At 41.0% G+C, this 18,368-nt stretch overlaps 1 protein-coding gene across 1 annotated transcript; it reads left to right on the top strand.

Moving 5' to 3' along the window:
• Window positions 1-4,115: 4,115 nt before the first annotated feature.
• On the top strand, window positions 4,116-12,652 carry LOC117299369 (extensin-like). Its single transcript, XM_033782906.1, has 2 exons — window positions 4,116-4,239; window positions 11,628-12,652. The coding sequence occupies exons 1-2, from the start codon at window positions 4,116-4,118 to the stop codon at window positions 12,650-12,652; spliced, it is 1,149 nt and encodes a 382-aa protein (XP_033638797.1).
• Window positions 12,653-18,368: the final 5,716 nt, after the last annotated feature.

Below are 18,368 nucleotides of genomic sequence, written 5' to 3'. Positions count from 1 at the left end.
GTACTTTATGGCAAAGCTTTTTGAGTTCCAGCTTTCTAATTAAAGAAATCGTCCAATATGTGTTTGGGTTGCCTGAGGCTATGCTGGTGATATGATGGCCACGTTGTATTATATCACTTACCACGTTGCCAGAAATAATCTTCGTTTAGGTACTAATTGCATGTACTAAACGGGTGTTTTAATTAGTGTAATGTTTTTGAAGACTTGATTGGCCTTGTTGTTATTATAACAGCTTTGCTGAATTTTGAGTTAACACATCCCGACCAACGAAAAAAAAAAAAAAAAAGTGTTTTTGCAACAGTTGATAATGCTTCTGTTAGACAGGCCACATTAGGTGCTCGTTATTAAGATATTATGAAATATGCTCGTAATGGGATGCACTGTAAACAGAATGGATATTGTGTAACTTTTGGTGTGCGTCAGTATAGCCTGGGGTTAGACAGTTCTAAAAATACTGCAATTTGTCAACTATTTTTCAAAATTAATTGCACACAGCCACGTCAGGAGATTATCGCCTATAAGATTTTATCTCATGACAGCTTTAAAAAAAAACCTGTACAACTGGTAATAATATTGAGAAACCTTTGAGCCTAAAATGTCGAAGAAAAATATAGTGTTGAATTCGTGTCAGTACAAAAACAAATTATACAAATTTCATTCTTTTTATGGTTTAATTTGTTTTTTTGTTATGGTTTAATTTGTTTGTGGTGGTGTTGTTGTCTGTGTTGTCTTTGTTGTTTGTGTTTTGTTGTTGTTGTTGTTTGTGTGATGTTGTTGTTGTTTGTTGTTGAAGTTGTTGTTGTTGTTGTTGAAATAGTTGTTTTGCTGTAGCTAAACATCACTGAGGACCATCCATAGTTTTCAAAATTGTTCAGATCTACAGAGACTATACCTTTTGCCCTTTGAGGATCTCTCCAAAACAGTATTTATCAATATTTTTCTTTCAACATTTATAACAATGTTCTTTTAACAATGATTACTTATTCTCACCTCACCCCTCCCTCCACAGACCGTAACAATGTTGAAAACGGCTCATAACCAATAAACAAGCTTAAATGTATGACACTCAGGTCCTCTGGCAATGAAATCTATCCCCGTCCTTTTGAGCAAATGCCTTGAAGCTCGTTGAGTTACCATTACTCCAATATCTGAAGTGCCTATGGCCATACGTCATAACCATTTGTAAATATCACAACTTAAACAAGACTCTTTCTTAATGGGTTGGGATTCTCTTTGCGTTGAGTTTGTGTATTCTTGATGTGTTCCTTGGGCTCTCTATACGTAGTCTGGAAGCTCAAACATGATTGTGAGTTTATTGATCGGATTATAGATGACTGACAGGCTGTGTCGTTCAAGTGATTCGTTAGCTTTGGCTACTGTGTAGCTGTGTATAGCTGTCAATAACAATGCTCTGTAGCTTCAACATGAGTTGCATGCATATCACGGTGTGAGTTGCCGTGATTGGAATTACAATATTAATTGTGTGTCTATGAACAACGTATCTTACCGCAGGATACATTAGCTAATCATCCTCAGTGCTGCCATTTATAAGAAACTTTTCCTTAAAGGCGGTGGACACTATTGATAATTACTCAAAATAGTTATTAGCATAAAACCTCACTTGGTAACGAGTAATGGGGAGAGGTTGATGGTTTAAAACATTGTGAGAAACAGCTACCTCCAAAGTGACGTAGTTTTCGAGAAAGAAGTAATTTTCCACGAATTTGATTTGATGAGGTCTCGAAATCAACCATCTAACTTCGACGACCAATTGAGCTCAAATGTTCACAGGTTTGTTATTTTATGCATATGTTGAGATACACCAAGTGAGAAGACTAGTCTTTGACAAAAAATTTAAAAACAATTTGTTTTCATAAAAATAGCCAGTCATAGGCAGACGCCAGTCTGGTTGGCAGACAGTCCTTGGCTGAAAAATATTAATCGTGTGCTTGTGAACAAAGCCTCTTACAGGATACACTAACCGTCTTCCACCATGTTGCCGTAATTTAAAAGCTTTGTCTATACATAAAACAAACAAAAAATCTTCATAAAAGTATTCAGTCAGTCCTCAGCTCAAAAATATATCAATTGTGTGTTTGTGAACAACGTATATATTGCCGAAAATAAAAAGATTTTACTTTAGAGCCAAACATCTTTAAAAAAAAAAAATAGTCAGTCTGGTAGGCAGACTGAAAACGATACAAAGAGACGATATCCCAAAGAGGCCGGTAGAGGGCTACACAATTTCGTAGAGATGCTTTTGTGAGATAATGGGATGTGCACTGTTTGAGTTTGGATGGGGGGAGCGGGTTGTAAGTAATAACCAATGGATCATACCTTCTTATATCAAAAGCTTTTTGACACCATCGAACAATGCAATGATGAAACAGACCAACCGAATAGAAAGTTGTTTTTCTTTTCATCCACGTCTCAAGCCTGTGGGGGTAAATTACATATATTGGCTGAACGTCATATCCCTATGACAAACAGAGCAAGATGTGGCTTATGTAACCGCATTAAAGGATACAATACAATGTAAGAAGCACATGCGAAGCTTGTACATCTGTCTATGGACCCACTGTTGACAAATACATGGTGGAAAACATCCGCTTCTTCAGTGGCAGGATAGTGTGTATATATACTGATACTGTGTAAATAGGTTGATCTGGGGGAGGTATCAAGATGAAAAAACGGTACTCATAACATGTCAGAGGAACACTGCAAGTTAAAAAGAGAAAACATCTCCTTAACTGGGTCCAATTTTATAGAGCTGCTTATGCACAAAAAGATGCTAAGCATAACAAAGTTATGCTTACCAGAATAATGTTACCAGCCAAACTACCATGTCACATTTGTGACCCGATTGAATGCATAAGCAGCATTATTGTCTGCTTTAAGCAGCTCTCCAGTGCCCGAATTCATGCATAAGCAGAAACATACGCTTAACAATTTTCTGCTTAGCACGCATGCCTGAGTAGGATACAAATTACAAAGTAGGATACAAGTCACAAATTGTACACACGACACCAGTGGTAGTTTGGCTGGTAACCTTAATCTGGTAAGCATACATTTGTTGTGCTTAGCTACTTTTGTGCGCAGCTCTTTGAAGTAATGGGTCTCATGCTATTCTTACTCCTGTTCATTAGGTTTTAAGCATTCTTTAGACATCCCGAACTCCTGTGGAATATGCTGCACCGACAGCCAAGTGGGCACATTGGGTTGCCAGGGCGGTCAGGTTGGCGTAATGGTATCTTGCCTTGCATTTCACCTCTGGGACCCTGGTTCAAATCCTACTGGGTGTAACTGGGGCACTATATGGATTGGGTCCATGGCTTTACAACCAGAATGAATGAAAGAAATGCACAATTGCATAGACAGGCTAAATAACAAATATTCCCTTTGTTCTAAGGTTTGCTAAAATAATTGCTTATTGACAATAATGTCTTTACCAAGAACGTTCCTTTGACTCTGAATCGAATGCAAGGAGAATCTACTCAAATATTGAAGTATTATTGTTGATATCGGAAGATTTGCTGAGGGCCAACGGTAAGCAGCACTACACTCATTAGGGGAACGAGTTGGGAGCAATGTACTCACATTAGTTTAATTAGCCCAACAGGCTGCCAGGCAGTGTATGATAAATAACGGTGAATCCTGGATAATTGGCCTTTTCCTTTGTGCGGTGTTCATTACACTCATTGTGCTTTTCGTGTCTCTCTGAATTGCGTCTTAAGTGTTACCTGAAGAAGAGCCCTGCCTCTTAATTCGCATAACCATTTACGGGTATTACCATTTACCGCGCACATCGACAGGTGAACAACAGCGGTAAAGAGTTCTTAAAATGTTCCAATTTCCCAGTTTTCTTGTGGTCGTATTGTCCGGCTTGACTGTTGTTTGTCTAAGCGTCTGCCTAGAGAGTCAGCGGACATTCTCCGGAGTAGCGATGCCTTTGCAGTGAACCTAATCCCGCTACAAAGCCCATCAATGGGCCACTTCTAAGCCTTTTCTTCCCACCGAAAGACTTAGTAGATTTCCACTTAAATTCTTGGTGACTGGGTAAACAGCATAGCGAATAAACACCCTTAGCATATTCACCCATCTCTCTTGTGCCGTGGATGCCCCGGGGGCATCGGTGGTGCTCCGGTCCTCCCATTCAGGGCTCCCTCTCCATCGCTCTCCTCCTATCCTGTCTTCAAGTCAGGAAGCATGGATTGCGGAAACTCAACTCAATTAGCGAAGGTATCCTCCCGATGTTGATGATAGTTCAGTGGACATGATCAGACTGTTGAGCTTTATTACACGTCTGAGGCTTCCCTGCCTTTAAATCTTACTTTAGCACTGTGCCCGGTGGCGGCTTTTCTTAATGGAAGATCATAGCTACAGGAAAAGAACATGTTGCAAAATAGGATGGTTTCGACAGGGGATACTTAATATAGTTTATACCGGAATGTTCACCCGCATGTTCCATAATATGGCATTCTGTATGGTTTCATAATGAGGCAACCCTCTCAAATGTTGAGCCTTTGAGATTTCCATTTATATCATAGGTCCTCTTGGTTCATAACTAGTTTTCAACAGATAATTATTTGTTCATCTTTTAAAAGTATAGTACTACCACTACTGAAGTACCACTGAACAGTGATTTCAGTAATGCCTAAACTTGACCTTTGTTGTTGTGTTTACCGGGATTCGAACCCACACTCTGCTGCTGACAACACCAGAGCTTGATTACGTTGAACTAGACCACTCTGTCCCATAATTCAACCTGTAGCTCGCAAGTCTGATGAAACCCTGTAAACAAGGAACCAGAAACACCGGGGTCAAACCGTCGGTTCTTAACCCGCACTACCAAGATGTAGTACACTGAACCTGTCCCATCAGTCAATTATGGTAAATCATCTTGCTCAATGACTCCAGTGCCACAACCGGGACTTGAACCCACACTCCACTGATCGGAAACACCAGAGCTAGAGTCCGGTTCTCTTATCGGCCACGGCACGCCACAAATTAACTTTTAATTTTGGGGTTCGTTTTCTCAGCCGATAAGAGATTCTGATTCCCCTTTTACAAGTCCATATCGTGAATTGGGAGTAATCAATCAATCACTTATGTTGATAGGAGTGACGCTCTTTAGTGACGCCTCATTATTTGTCGATTCCCGGCGTAATACGATATTACGTCGTTAACTCTAAACCGAAACCTAACGTTATCAGAGGTGAAAGATACGCAGAATAACGTTTCGTTATTGCGTGCTGGATGTCAATAACTTAGGGTTCACGTTACGAATGGCCTGATCGGATTGTGATTAACTCCAACGTTAGTACAGCGTTGGGTTTTGAAATGAGTAAATAAATTGACCCCGATTTCATGTTTTAAGTAAACACACACCTGCCAATCAACCTGTTTGGAAATTTCATCACATCAGCTCCTCGCAGTTTTATTTAGCAAAATGCAAATGGAACAAACTAAAAATTGGGGCCTGATGTGGCATGACGCATACGCGTTTGTGCGTCCGCCTGGTGCACAACTCTGGCATCACAGACTGGAATGTAATTCTGAAGTGGGTGCACACTGATGTGATGGCTATATTGTGATCCAAGAATAAAGTTAGCGTTAGTCTGTCGGTAATCCCCACGATTGCTAATTAGATATAGTAGAGGTACTAGCCCCGGGGTGAAAATCCAATCATGCAATCTACCTATCAGCAACTAAACAGCCCTCTCCTAAAAACTTGTTCCCCTCAGCGGCTTAGAGGGTTCAACCGATTGTCTTGAAGAAATAACAAGACAGAGGGTCCAATCTATTCGACTGGGTTTTGGTGTTCCCCCCCCCACCTAAAAGAAGGACCAAGTACTGTGTGGGCATCCAACAGGGGACGGCCGGGGGATGGACCGGCTTAATCCTGGTGGCTTTCTGCGCCTTTTGTCTGCCTAAGTACACTGCAACAGGTCCACAAGAGCAGCCCAAATTGCAGGGCTGAGGCATATAATGCCAGGCTTAAGCAATGGCCTGTATGTTTGATCAGCGGTTAATCTGTTACGCTATGCGACCCCATCCACACCACCGTGGTTGTTAATGGACAGGTAACAATTGAGCAGTCGGGAAGGTAGGTCCTGACAAATAGTTGACCGTTTGCCGAAGCTGTTGTCATGAAAATTCGATTTAAGGCTTAGACCTCTTTGGTGAGGGTTTTGAAGAGGGGGGGTCGGGGATAGGGAGCTCCTACCTCTAAACAAGCACTTGAGACCCCATTGGCCGAGGATTTTCTTACCCCTAGAGTGTGTGTGAACGATGCTTTTGCCGCACCAGTAAAACTCTCTCATATCACGGTGTTGTTTTTGCCGTGTCGGATAATATTTTCCGAAAGGATTATGGAATTATTTACACAATGGATAGACGTTCTGGGACAACACAATCCTATAGTACTCGGGACCTGTTTGTCACAAATGCAAATGATTCAGTGTTTGTGATATTGTGATACAGCATTTGGTACTTATAGTATCGATCAAGCTTCGATCTGCGATTTTTACAAGTCATAAAAACGCATACAGCAAAATAAAATCAAGGCTGTAGTTTTCTCTGAAACCCTATATAGAACTACCGGAAGTAAATGAGAATTTATTTTTCGGAAACCCAAGAACCAGATGCAAAAAAATGAAGTTAATGTACATACGTGACAATTGATCGTCCTCTCCCTAACCCTCTTGAGGCCGCGTCCCCCCCCCCCTTTTTCGCTTAAAGACACTGACCACCTTTGGTAATTGTCAGAGACCAGTCTTCTCACTTGGTGTCCTATCTCAACATAATGCACAAAATATCAAACCTGTGAAAATTTGAACTCATTTGGTCGTCGAAGTTGCGAGATAATAATGAAAGAAAAAACACCTTGGTCACACGAAGTTGTGTGCTTTAAGACGCTTGATTTCGGGACCTCAAAACCTAATTATGAGGTCTTGAAATCAAACTCAAATATGTTAGTGCATGGCAAATTACTTCATTCTCGAAAACTACGTTTTTCTTCAGAGGGAGCCGTTTCTCCCAATGATTTATACCATAAACAGCTCTCCATTACTCGTTACCAAGTAAGGTTTTATGCCAACAATTGTTTTGAGTAATATTACCAATAGTGCCCAGTTTCTTTTATACATTTTTCCCTTTTTTTCATTTTATTTTTCAAGCAGACAAAGTGTCTGTGTATTTCTCACTAAACTTGATAAACTTTTAATAACTTTTAAATACATAGTAAGTAGTAGTAGTGAAAGAAATAAAAAGTAAAAAGGCCCTCATCATCCTCCTTTTTAGAAAAAAAAACCGGACGATCAACTGGTATTTCTTTTTACTTGACCTTAGTTCCCGATAACTAAAGACAACGATATTTACTGGCAACTTTGGTTTTGGCTTTAAGCATCAAGTGGTTGGCTAATCAATCATCACGCAAAACAGGTTGATAAAACTCCCGCAATAATTGTGGGTTAAAAACAAAGATTGATTTGCCTGTAAAGATGGCCGAGGCGTTGCACTGTGTAATGTCAAATGGAAACCATCACAGTGGCTCAAAGGGTTTCTTGATCATGAAAGAGGCATGGAATTTTTGGAGTTGTTTGTTAAAAGGTACGTTTTGGAATTTCGTTTCAAACGTTTTTTGTTGTATATGTCTCTTGGGAAAACTTATTCGTTACTTTTAAGAGCACTGGACACCTTTGGTAAATGTCAAAGGCCAGTATTTCCACTCAGTGTATCCCAACATATGAGCAAAATAACCGTTCGGTGAAAATTTGGACTCAATCAAAGTTGCAAAAGAAAAATTTAAGAAATAAACACCCTTGTTGCATTCAGATGCACAAAAGGCTTCAGCTGAAGTAGTTTATTATCTGAGTGAGAAATTACCTCTTTCACAAAACTACGTTACTTCAGAGGGAGCCGTTTCTCATAATGTTGTATGCTTTGAACAGCTCTCCATTGCCCGGTACCAATTAAGTGTTTATGCTAAAAATTATTTCGTGTAATTACCAGTAGTGTCCAGTGCCTTTAATTCATGTAAAAACACAATGCGCTTTAAGCGCCAAACTCGAACAATCGATACCTATATTTGAACTGGCATCTAATTAACGTTGAGTCAACTCTATTTGTCGTCACTATCAATTAAAGCGACTTTTACAACCGGTAACAACATTATTAATCATAGAAGTATAGGATCTCCCAACATGGTTAGTTTCGTGTCATGTTTGGGCATAGTGTATCTCCTAATTCATGTGTCACCGTACCACGTTTCTAATTATATTTCGTGTGTATACAGTAGTGTGATGAAAGAATGGTATAGATTGGTTGACTGGTTTCTAGTCATTAATGCTCTTCACAATCAACCAAAAATCCGATTACCTCATAATCAATATATTTACTGTTCCCGTTTTGAATTGGGTACGTTGTATTGTCAGGAATTAAGTGGCGTTATTGTCCCTAGCATCGATTACCCCCAAAGTGGGGGACCCTTTTCTCCCCAAACTGTACATCACAAAGTTTATTAGTGGGTGATTAGGACGTCCTGTGGTAGTCTTTTTCGCTTGGTTTATAAGGTCCATCATCAGTGATGATGAGGAGATTACATTGTATTGTATCATCATAATGTAAACACTTAGCAAACTACATGTATTCCCTCCTTCTAATCCTCACAAAATCTTCTTCTGTAGCTGCGGTTTTTTTATCCGCATTCTGGCATTTCACTTTTCACGAGGGTGGTTTTATGCAGTGTTGTTCACTGTGAACAACAAATGCTTTATAGAGGACGTCCGTCGTAAGCTGATCAACCTCTTCGACGAAGGGGAAAAGTCAATCGAACGATCCTGTACACAATGTTAAAGCCGAGAAGCGATTAGTTTCATTATTAGACGATTATGGGCAAGGGGTGAGACATTGCCCCCCTACCACCCCATCCCCACAACCAGCCTTAATATATGACTTAATTGGATGGCAACACATAACTCTCTCTCTCCATGCTCTCTCTAGTCGACCGAGGTCGGAATCATGTTGAGATTTGCACATTCTTGTATATCCCTCATCATATCCCTCATTCACTTGGAAGCACCCTGATGTCCCTGGCAACAACATCTGTATGGCTGAGCTTGTGTCTTTCCCTATTTCTCCTTCCATGTTTTGGTGACCAAGTGATAAGCTGAGAGACAGGTTCCTGCTAGACGCTTTTGTATTTAAGTGGATAGTTTGATCATGGAGGAATGGTTTGATTCATTGCTTGGTTCAGTATTTGTCATTATGTTGACCCCAGAAGCATTACGTAGCATCCATTTTCTCGTCCAGTTCCCCTGTGACTGTCCCGTGTATACCTAGATACAAAGCTACATTACGCGAATTGCTAACACTGAGGGCCTTTAAGATATCTGCCGAATCTAACTGCCCATTGCAGGGAGACTATAAAGGGACACTTTGTAACGCTGGGTGGCAGCAGATGTAAATTTAATTTGTTTATGTAGTTTTTAGGATCATGTGCACCTTCCAAGAACAATGGATTGAACAGGGTTCAATTTCACAAAGATAGTCCTATTTTAGGACTAGTCTTGGGAGTTCTAATTCCAGATAAGATAAAAGAGAAGATTAAACATTATTGTCATGATAAAATAAACATGAAATATGTCTTCCTTGTATAAGGAGAAACATAGAAGAGAGGCATAACAACAATAGACAAGAATAAAAACTACAATTTACAGAAATATACAAGTATAAAGATTGAGGGCATGTAAAAAGTACAAAAATATATACATAACGTGTTAACTCTTTGTGAAATCCACCCCTGGTAAGCTTTCTGCGACACTATAAGGTAACCAAAAGTATCTCATTTGTTTTCAATTCGAGTAATTAAAAAAAATTAGACTCGGACTTTGGTGTCTCAATTCCTAAACGTGACTGGACGATAGAGGGCACCATTTCTTTGCGCAATAGTAGCCAACCAGATCACGTTATATGATCTGTGCCCCGCGATTGAATGGCATGAATGACAAACTTCGAATGCGTTAGTACACCTCCAAAAAGTTTGAATAATTATTGAATTGAAATTCATCATGGCCAGTAGAAGGCGATTCAAAAACGTGGTGTTTACGGGCACTTTCAAGGTCATAGATGAAGGCTGGGTTCGTTCGCGAACAAACGATGGGCACTAATACTAAATCGATACAAAACCTTTGGTGTGATTTTGGGGAAAGGTCAACTTGTGAATAGATGTAGTCACATGTACTTATACTATAATATGTATGCGGTGTTCATTATTCATACAGCTCGTCATAGTTTAACTCGACGTTTAGATAGTGATGATTGCGCCAATGATTGTACATGCCTCTCCCGCTCATGCTGATAGGTGTGTGCCAGACATTTTAAGACGCTGCTGGCGGGAGCAGACATAACGGTCCTTTTTTTTGCGGCTCAGCTCTGAGCGTGCGCACACATGCTCAGTATAGCACGCGCGAGAACTGGTAAAAGCTTTTTATGGTAATTTTTTTTTTTAGTATTTACTAATAACACGCCTCTCTTAATATTTATGCATGACGTCATAATTCTTACCCAAAATGAGGCCATAGGCGCACGTCCGCCACCACTTGCAGTGGCTGCGCCTATGGCCTCGTTTTGGGTTAGCATTGTGACGTACCTCATGCATATACATGTATTAAGAGAGGCGTATATGGCCCTACATAGGCATTACTAGAAAACACCTAATGCCCACAAATTAATTTACATGCTATGTATCAACGTCACCGATCAGACCTTACGATTTTATGGTTAGCTTGGGATAATGGGTCGGGAACATCTCGTAGTTAAGAATCAAACTCACCCGGCTCTTGAACTGATGCCACGAAAAACTGAATTGACGCATGAATACAAATCTATGCTGTTTTTTACTTCAAACCTCGGGTGTAACACAATTAAGATCATCAGCTGCTTTGAAGCACAACATGTTCAACTTTTGCAAACCCTTTGTGCGGAAGGCTGGGCGATTTTCGAATTCCAACCAAATCGTAATCAAAGTTACCATTAGAATTGTGTTACTGTATAATTACTTTGCAATCAGCCCAAAGAGCGCTTATCTCTACTTTCCCACGATTGTGCACGGTGTTTATAGGCTAGGTCCACAAGAGAGCTCACGTAGGCCTACTCAAATGCTGGCATCATGCTGCAGTGACTGATACCGGGCAATTCCCATAACAAACTCAATTTTGTTATTTATAAGATTTTTCTTTCCTCTGTATTTGTTATTCATTTTTTTTTTACGACAAAGAAGATCGTAAATATTGACCCCACTCTCACACAGGTTGTGGGTTCGAGTCCCCTAGCTAACCGCTGATTTCACAATGAATAGAAACAAATATTGTCGACTAGTTGCTGAATCACAATTTCTAGACTTGTGCAATTCATGATCATAGACGTTAAACCTTATAACCCCTTGTGGGAGTTTGCCGAGTTCCCTTGATGGGAAGATCATTCAAACTGCAAACAAATAAACAAACAAACAAACAAACAAATAGACAAACAAACAAGCAAACAAACAAACAAACAAACAAACAAACAAACAAACAAACAAACAAACACTATATGCTGCCTCTCAATTAATGTTTCTTCCACCGCAGTCGACCACTCGGATCACAACCCCCTCCTCGCCCGCAGTCGACCACTCGGATCACAACGCGCCCACAGTCGACCACTCGGATCACAACCCCCTCCCTGCCCGCAGTCGACCACTCGAATCACAACCCCCTTCCCGCCTGCAGCCGACCACTCGAATCACAACCCCCTCCTCGCCCGCAGTCGACCACTCAGATCACAACCCCCTCCCCGCCCGCAGTCGACCACTCGGATCACAACCCCCTCGATACCCGCCCGCAGTCAACCACATGGATCACAACCCCCTCCCCGCCCGCAGTCGACCACTCGAATCACAACCCCCTCCCCGCCCGCAGTCAACCACTCGAATCTCAACCCCCTCGATCCCCACCCGCAGTCAACCACTCGGATCACGACCCCCTCCCCGCCCGCAGTCGACCACTCACATCACAACCCCCTCCCCGCCCGCAGTCGACCAATCGAATCACAACCCCCTCGATCCCCGCCCGCAGTCAACCACTCGGATCACAACCCCCTCCCCGCCCGCAGTCGACCACTCGAATCACAACCCCCTCGATCCCCGCCCTCAGTCAACCACTCGGATCACAACCCCCTCCCCGCCCGCAGTCGACCACTCGAATCACAACCCCTCCCCGCCCGCAGTCGACCACTCGAATCACAACCCCCTCGATCCCCGCCCGCAGTCAACCAATCGGATCACAACCCCCTCCCCGCCCGCAGTCAACCACTCGGATCACAACCCCCTCCCCGCCCGCAGTCGACCACTCGGATCACAACCCCCTCGCCGCCCGCAGTCGACCACTCGGATCACAACCCCCTCCCCACCCGCAGTCGACCACTCGAATCACAACGCCCTCGATCCCCGCCCGCAGTCAACCACTCGGATCACAACCCCTCCCCGCCCGCAGTCGACCACTCGAATCACAACCCCCTCGATCCCCTCGATCCCCGCCCGCAGTCAACCACTCGGATCACAACCCCCTCGATCCCCGCATTTTCTGTACATCCAAATTCCCACTCACTGTCGTAGTGCTTTTCAATGAGTATTTTTTCCGTCGAAATCGACTCAAATAGGGGAGTTCTGAAAACAAACAATCAGGAATATTTTCGAGGTTGGCAATTCTATACTACAGAAGCAAATTTTTCCCCGTCCAAACACCATTCCATCACGCAGGTCAACGTCATTGTATTCATCATGAAGCATTACACTTATCAGAGTTGCCACGGGTATCGTGAAGTTTTAATGACCCCCTAATGTAAGAATACCACGCCGGTGAAATGGATCTGCGATTTTGATAAGAAAGGGCATGCCTTTTACACTAGAAATACACAGAAGGTAGACGCTATACCGCAATATTTCAAACTCTACCTCATATTTGCAATCAAGAACTTTTGTTGTATTGGAGTCTACTTCATTATAGTTAAGAAAAGTGAGAGTGGAGGTTTTAATGCTCATTATGAACAATTGCAAATTAATGGAGAAATTCCATTGGGTTATGTTATGTAGCAGGGTCAACCGACTATTAAATACAAAGCAACTAAATGACTTAATTTTCTGAGTAACTGTAGCTTTTCGAACCAACAGCATTATTACAAGGCATATTTTGAAAAAGAAAGTTGTGTAAAGGGCACGGTGTTCCCCCAGCCTTTTGTTCCATGACATCTTTATCCACCATGCCCCCAAATCCTCTTCTTGACTAAATTGCTAAGAGAAACACCCTAACTGCTGTTATCCTTGTTATTGCCACACACGGAAGAATTTGGGAGATAATCCGAAAAGTTAACAAATCCCGTTGATTCCACTCTCGACAGTCGAGAAAAACAAGTTTAAGAGGCACTTGGTCCTGTGTGAGGAGACCACCTAGGACTGAACACTCCTTTTTGCTGTACGGGTAAACTGATCAGGAACTATACTGAACAAGTCGGTTTGTATATACACGGTGGGCCCTTTCTTCTCGTTCATAATGCACTGAATGTCTCGCTAGCAAACTCCTTTGTGGCTGTTAGCAGATTTACCCGCGGCAAACAAACTAATGCCCTTTTGCCTGTGTTTTAAATCACGCCTGGGGCTGGCTTCTTACAGAAAAGCATCCGATTTGCGTTGTTAGGTTGTTACCCACCTTCATCACAGCAACACGAGGTGGATGGAATGAGAGAGATAGGGAAAACTTAACAAGGGCCACCGACCAACAAAAAAGGCTTCGCTTAAAGGCACTGGACACCTTTGTTAATTGTCAAAGACCAGTATTTGCACTTGATGTATCCCATCATATGCATAAAATAACAAATATGTGACAGTTTTGATTCAACTGGTCTTCGAAGTTGCAACAGAGTAATGAAATAAAAAAACACCTTTGCTGCACAATAATTTGTAAGCTTTCAGATACCTGAGTAAAAGGCTTCAGCTGAAGTCTTAATATTTTAATGAGAAATTACCTCTTTCTCAAAAACTGTGTTACTTCAGAGGGAGCCGTTTCTCCAACAGCTCTCCATTGCTCGTTACCAAGCAAGTTGTTATGCTAACAATTATTTTGATTAATTACCAATATTGTCCAGTTGCTTTAAGTCCGAGAGCTCGATATCGACGGACAGGCTTGTTTTTCTAGGCTGTCCGCAGTAGGCTCGTCACCGGTCAAGCAAACGCCGTCAACTGCCCGGATCAAAAGGCCGAGCACCCATCGGTGCGGTAAGGCGGAAAATAAGGACATGATATTTATTGATGTACACTGGTTTTGCTTCATTCAGAGTGTGCATTCTGGTAGAATACGTGGACTGATGGAGGCCGGATCGTGTCTGAAAGGTTACAATGTACAGTCTTTGTGTGTGCTGGGAGATTCACATGTTGGTTGCTCACCTGCAAGACATCCGTTGGGGAAACCTAATCATAGTCGGTACAGTAGATATGCAGTGAATCCTGAATCTATAGGACGGTTCGTGCTCATAGAAAAGGAGCTGCTACTGGGAAAATTCACACCCGAAAGTCCCCACCCTCAAGAGTAAAACATATATTAGTCACAAGACGTTCGGCAGCTTGGACCAGACATAATAAGTACAACAAATTGTCATCTTAGCTTCAATAAACAACATAAGTAGCCAATTTAATTGATTGAAAAATATTCAATCAATAAAGGCTTTTTGATACCGTTTGTATCCTGTACCGTTTGTATTCTACAATATACAAACGAAACACATCATTTATAGTACAGGTAGAAGCCATTCTACCATCTCAGACTAAAGTGTCTGAAATCAACGGAGGATGAATATGGAATTTGATGAACAAATCAATAGAGGGCGCCACGCGAGTGCGGTCTGTATCTTGAAAGTGTTACAATTCATACCGCCATATCTTTACCACTTCAATCATTTGACTTTAAGTGGCATCCACAGGTTGTCTGCCACTAGTAGTAAAGTGCGCCCTCAGTACCTTCCTCACGCCAGTGTAGTAGAAGCCTGAACATCTGACGTCACACTTCGAGGCTCGTGAATAACGGATAAAGACAGAGGCCCAGTCTTGAATGTAGAAGTAGTCATAAAAACAAGTGAGGGCACAAGGAAGGTTTCACGCTTTTTCTTTAAAGTCACCTGGAAGTGGTATTTTTTCAAAATAAAGCTTTTGTCACTAATATATGTGTTTTGATGAGTGGAATGTGAATAAACAGTTAACTAAGGTTTTAAAAAATCAGTTCTTATGTTATTTACAAATTTAAGAGTAGACCCCGACCCGAGAGGGCGCTGTTCGTGACGTCAATCGAGGCAGAATTTGCCTGTAATGCGTGGAGTAAACACAATTGCAAAGTACATGTACGGACCAAGTCGTGAGTTTGTAAGTTTCAAAACAATTTTGTTTTTTGTTTTTTCCGGCAATGCCGACCAGGTGTATTGCTGCTGAATGCAGAAAAACACTTTTTGAAATGTACCAACTCACGACTTGGACGTACATGTACTTTGCACATGTGTTTACTATACGCATTGCAGGCAAAGTCTGCCTCGATTGACGTCACAAAAGGGGTAGGCGGAGTCAGCCCCCAAACAACTTTATATATTTTTTAAACATATAAATCGTGACAAACAATTACTAAAAAAAATTGTTTTATTGTTCGTAAGCATATTATACTCTTATGTTTGAAAGAAAAAACATTCTATTTCCAGGTGACTTTAAAATGTAATGTAAATTAAACCAACCTTTATCCTGTCCGTACTTGTGACGTAGTTTTATTGTAGGCCACGCCCTTTTTACACATAATGGCCCCAGTGAGGCCCGGTCATAGGCGTTGCATTGAGCTAGTTATATAAGGAACGGCATTCTTCAAAAATTAGAACTTTCTGTCATCATACAACTATTGAAGGGTTGCAATTTTTGGCCATACACGAATTCTATACAAACCGTTCCAAGTATGGTGCGTGCAGACTTTATTAATGACACGACTTTAGCCGTCATTGCGGCGAGGTAATACCAGAGTCTGCATACATCTTTGTAGACCCGGAACTGATGACCAGTCTGTGTTTCTTTTACTGTTTAGACGGTTTTGTTCATTGACCAGACGGATAATTTTGACCAGAGGCATTCATTCGACCAAACTGCCATCTTAACCAGACGGGTAGTTTAGTGATAAAGGTAACAGTTTATCGAATGATTGACAAGTTTCTTAGACAAATAAATAACTTAAGGTTATGTGTACAGTTATTAATTATTATCACGATTGTCTTATGTCGGTAAACAGAACACTCGTTCGACCCCTCCATTGATCGCATCTGGAATTTTTTACAACGAATCTATTTTTGAAGACTGCGTAGGTTTTAGTAGATTATTGAATATTTCATATTGTGTGTGTCACCTTAGGCTACCGTATAACTCGGACTCCTACCGAAAATCGCACACTGGGGGAAATGGGTTGACATTCCAGATGTCATTCAAGAGTCAACCATTTTTTTTCCTTCTCACCTTTTACGGTTTACACATACTATGATCAGACTAGAGTTGGACACGTATTTCCCGCCCCAAAAAGGAGAGGTTAATTGTTTATTTATCACACTGAGTTTTATAAATTATCATCTGCCAGATGTGTACACTTGGTTGTGCCGAGTTTAAAGGCACTGGACGAGTTGGGCAATAGTCATAATAGCACAGTCTTCTCACTTGGTGTATCCCAACATAATGCATCAAATAACAAACCTGTGAAAATTTATGGCTCAATTGGTCATCGAATTTGCAAGAGAATAATAGAAGAATGATAGAAGAAACACCCTTGTTGCATTACTTTGTTGTGCTTCCAGATGCATAATATTTAAAAGTCTTCATAAGTCTTTTCTTAGGTGAGTGAAAATTACCTCTACCCAAAAACTATGTTACTTCAGAGGGAGCCATTTTCTCACAATGTTTTATACTAACAACTGCTAGTACTACCAAGTAAGTTTTTGTGTCATAACAATTCTTTTGAGTAATAACAAATAGTCAAAGTAGTGACCAGTGCCTTTGAAGTCTCATCTGCCATAATTATGTGAACAAGTGGTTTTGCTTGAGTTGAAAGTGGCGGGAATCTAATTGTGCTCGTGGGTCAAATGAATGAGTCAGTGTGCAATTACTGACCACGCAAAGTCGTTTATGCGTGGACGGGACTTGCATTACAAGAAGACACCTTTGTTTTAGATTCAGTTTGAACTGATGCCCACGGGTTGTGGATATACAGATCACTCTGTTGATGCCCTTTAAGATGGTATTTACCAATCGCAGAGGTGTATACATGGTGATTGGGCAGGGGAGTGGTCGAAACCCTCCCAAATTGAACAAAAAACCGCGATGGCGATTAATTCGTGTGAAAATTCCGGGGATACCAATATTAAAGAAAATACAGGTCTTACTCACCAAGAGTCTTAAACAAACACACTCTGGGAGTACACATCACTTGTGATGGAATTTAAATTTTCACTTGTCAGTTTTGAAATAAAGCTGTCACAGAGGCATTACTTCCCTGGGAATTAACGTTATATGCTTTATAACAATACACCCTGCTTAGTTTTCTATCCAATCCTTGAAGTTGAAAGCATATCAATTTGTGACAAACATGATTGAAACAATGACATGGGGTTCTCTTAGCTAAATCATAAAGCAATAGCTAATTCTATTTTCACAATCTGACTCTGGGCTCGTAAAGTAGCTTGTATTTCATGACGTCATTGTTCGTGGAAGTTAATCAGGATAACTGTCAAAACTGCATTAACTTATGAAGGTTAATGGTGTTTACAGTCCTGTGGGGTGCGGTACACAAATATGGAGACCCACATATTTTGACAGCAATCTCCATCTACTGTTTAATTAATTAATTAATTCCATAGAATTGTATTAACATTTTGATCTTTAAACCTAAGTGACAACAAATGATTGCGAATGGTGTTTTTTTTCCTTTCGTTTCTGAGATAATGGCATGGTGTGCATATTTATTGTGGTAAACATGACAAATATATTTGACTGTACCACGTTCACAAGAAATGACACGTGCCTTTATACATTTTATCAGCTTAAAGTTCAAACTATGCGGCTGTACATTTGTACAAATTCATTCTCTGTTTGTATAAACAAAATAATTTTTTGAAAATCCATGCAACATAATATGGAAAGGTAAAACCTATGATTCACAAAATACGTTGCTTTGATGATACTAAAGAAAAGCACGGAGAGGGAAAAGACGCAGCGACCATTGTTCTAAAGTGTGGTGTTTTTGTTGTCAAATTGAGCTCAGTCAAGCAGA

This window comes from Asterias rubens, chromosome 1 (genome assembly GCF_902459465.1).
Source record: "Asterias rubens chromosome 1, eAstRub1.3, whole genome shotgun sequence".
Classification (NCBI taxonomy): domain Eukaryota; kingdom Metazoa; phylum Echinodermata; class Asteroidea; order Forcipulatida; family Asteriidae; genus Asterias; species Asterias rubens.
Note: the sequence above shows the minus strand (reverse complement) of the source record. Positions and strands in the feature narration are given on the sequence as shown.

What these genes read in the sequence shown, in the direction of transcription:
- LOC117299369 (XM_033782906.1), top strand. Translation starts at nt 4,116, where the DNA reads ATGCCCCGGGGGCATCGGTGGTGCTCCGGTCCTCCCATTCAGGGCTCC. An exon ending in ACTCAACTCAATTAGCGAAG is followed by an intron (nt 4,240 to 11,627) that starts GTATCCTCCCGA and finishes CTTCCACCGCAG; the next exon opens with TCGACCACTCGGATCACAAC.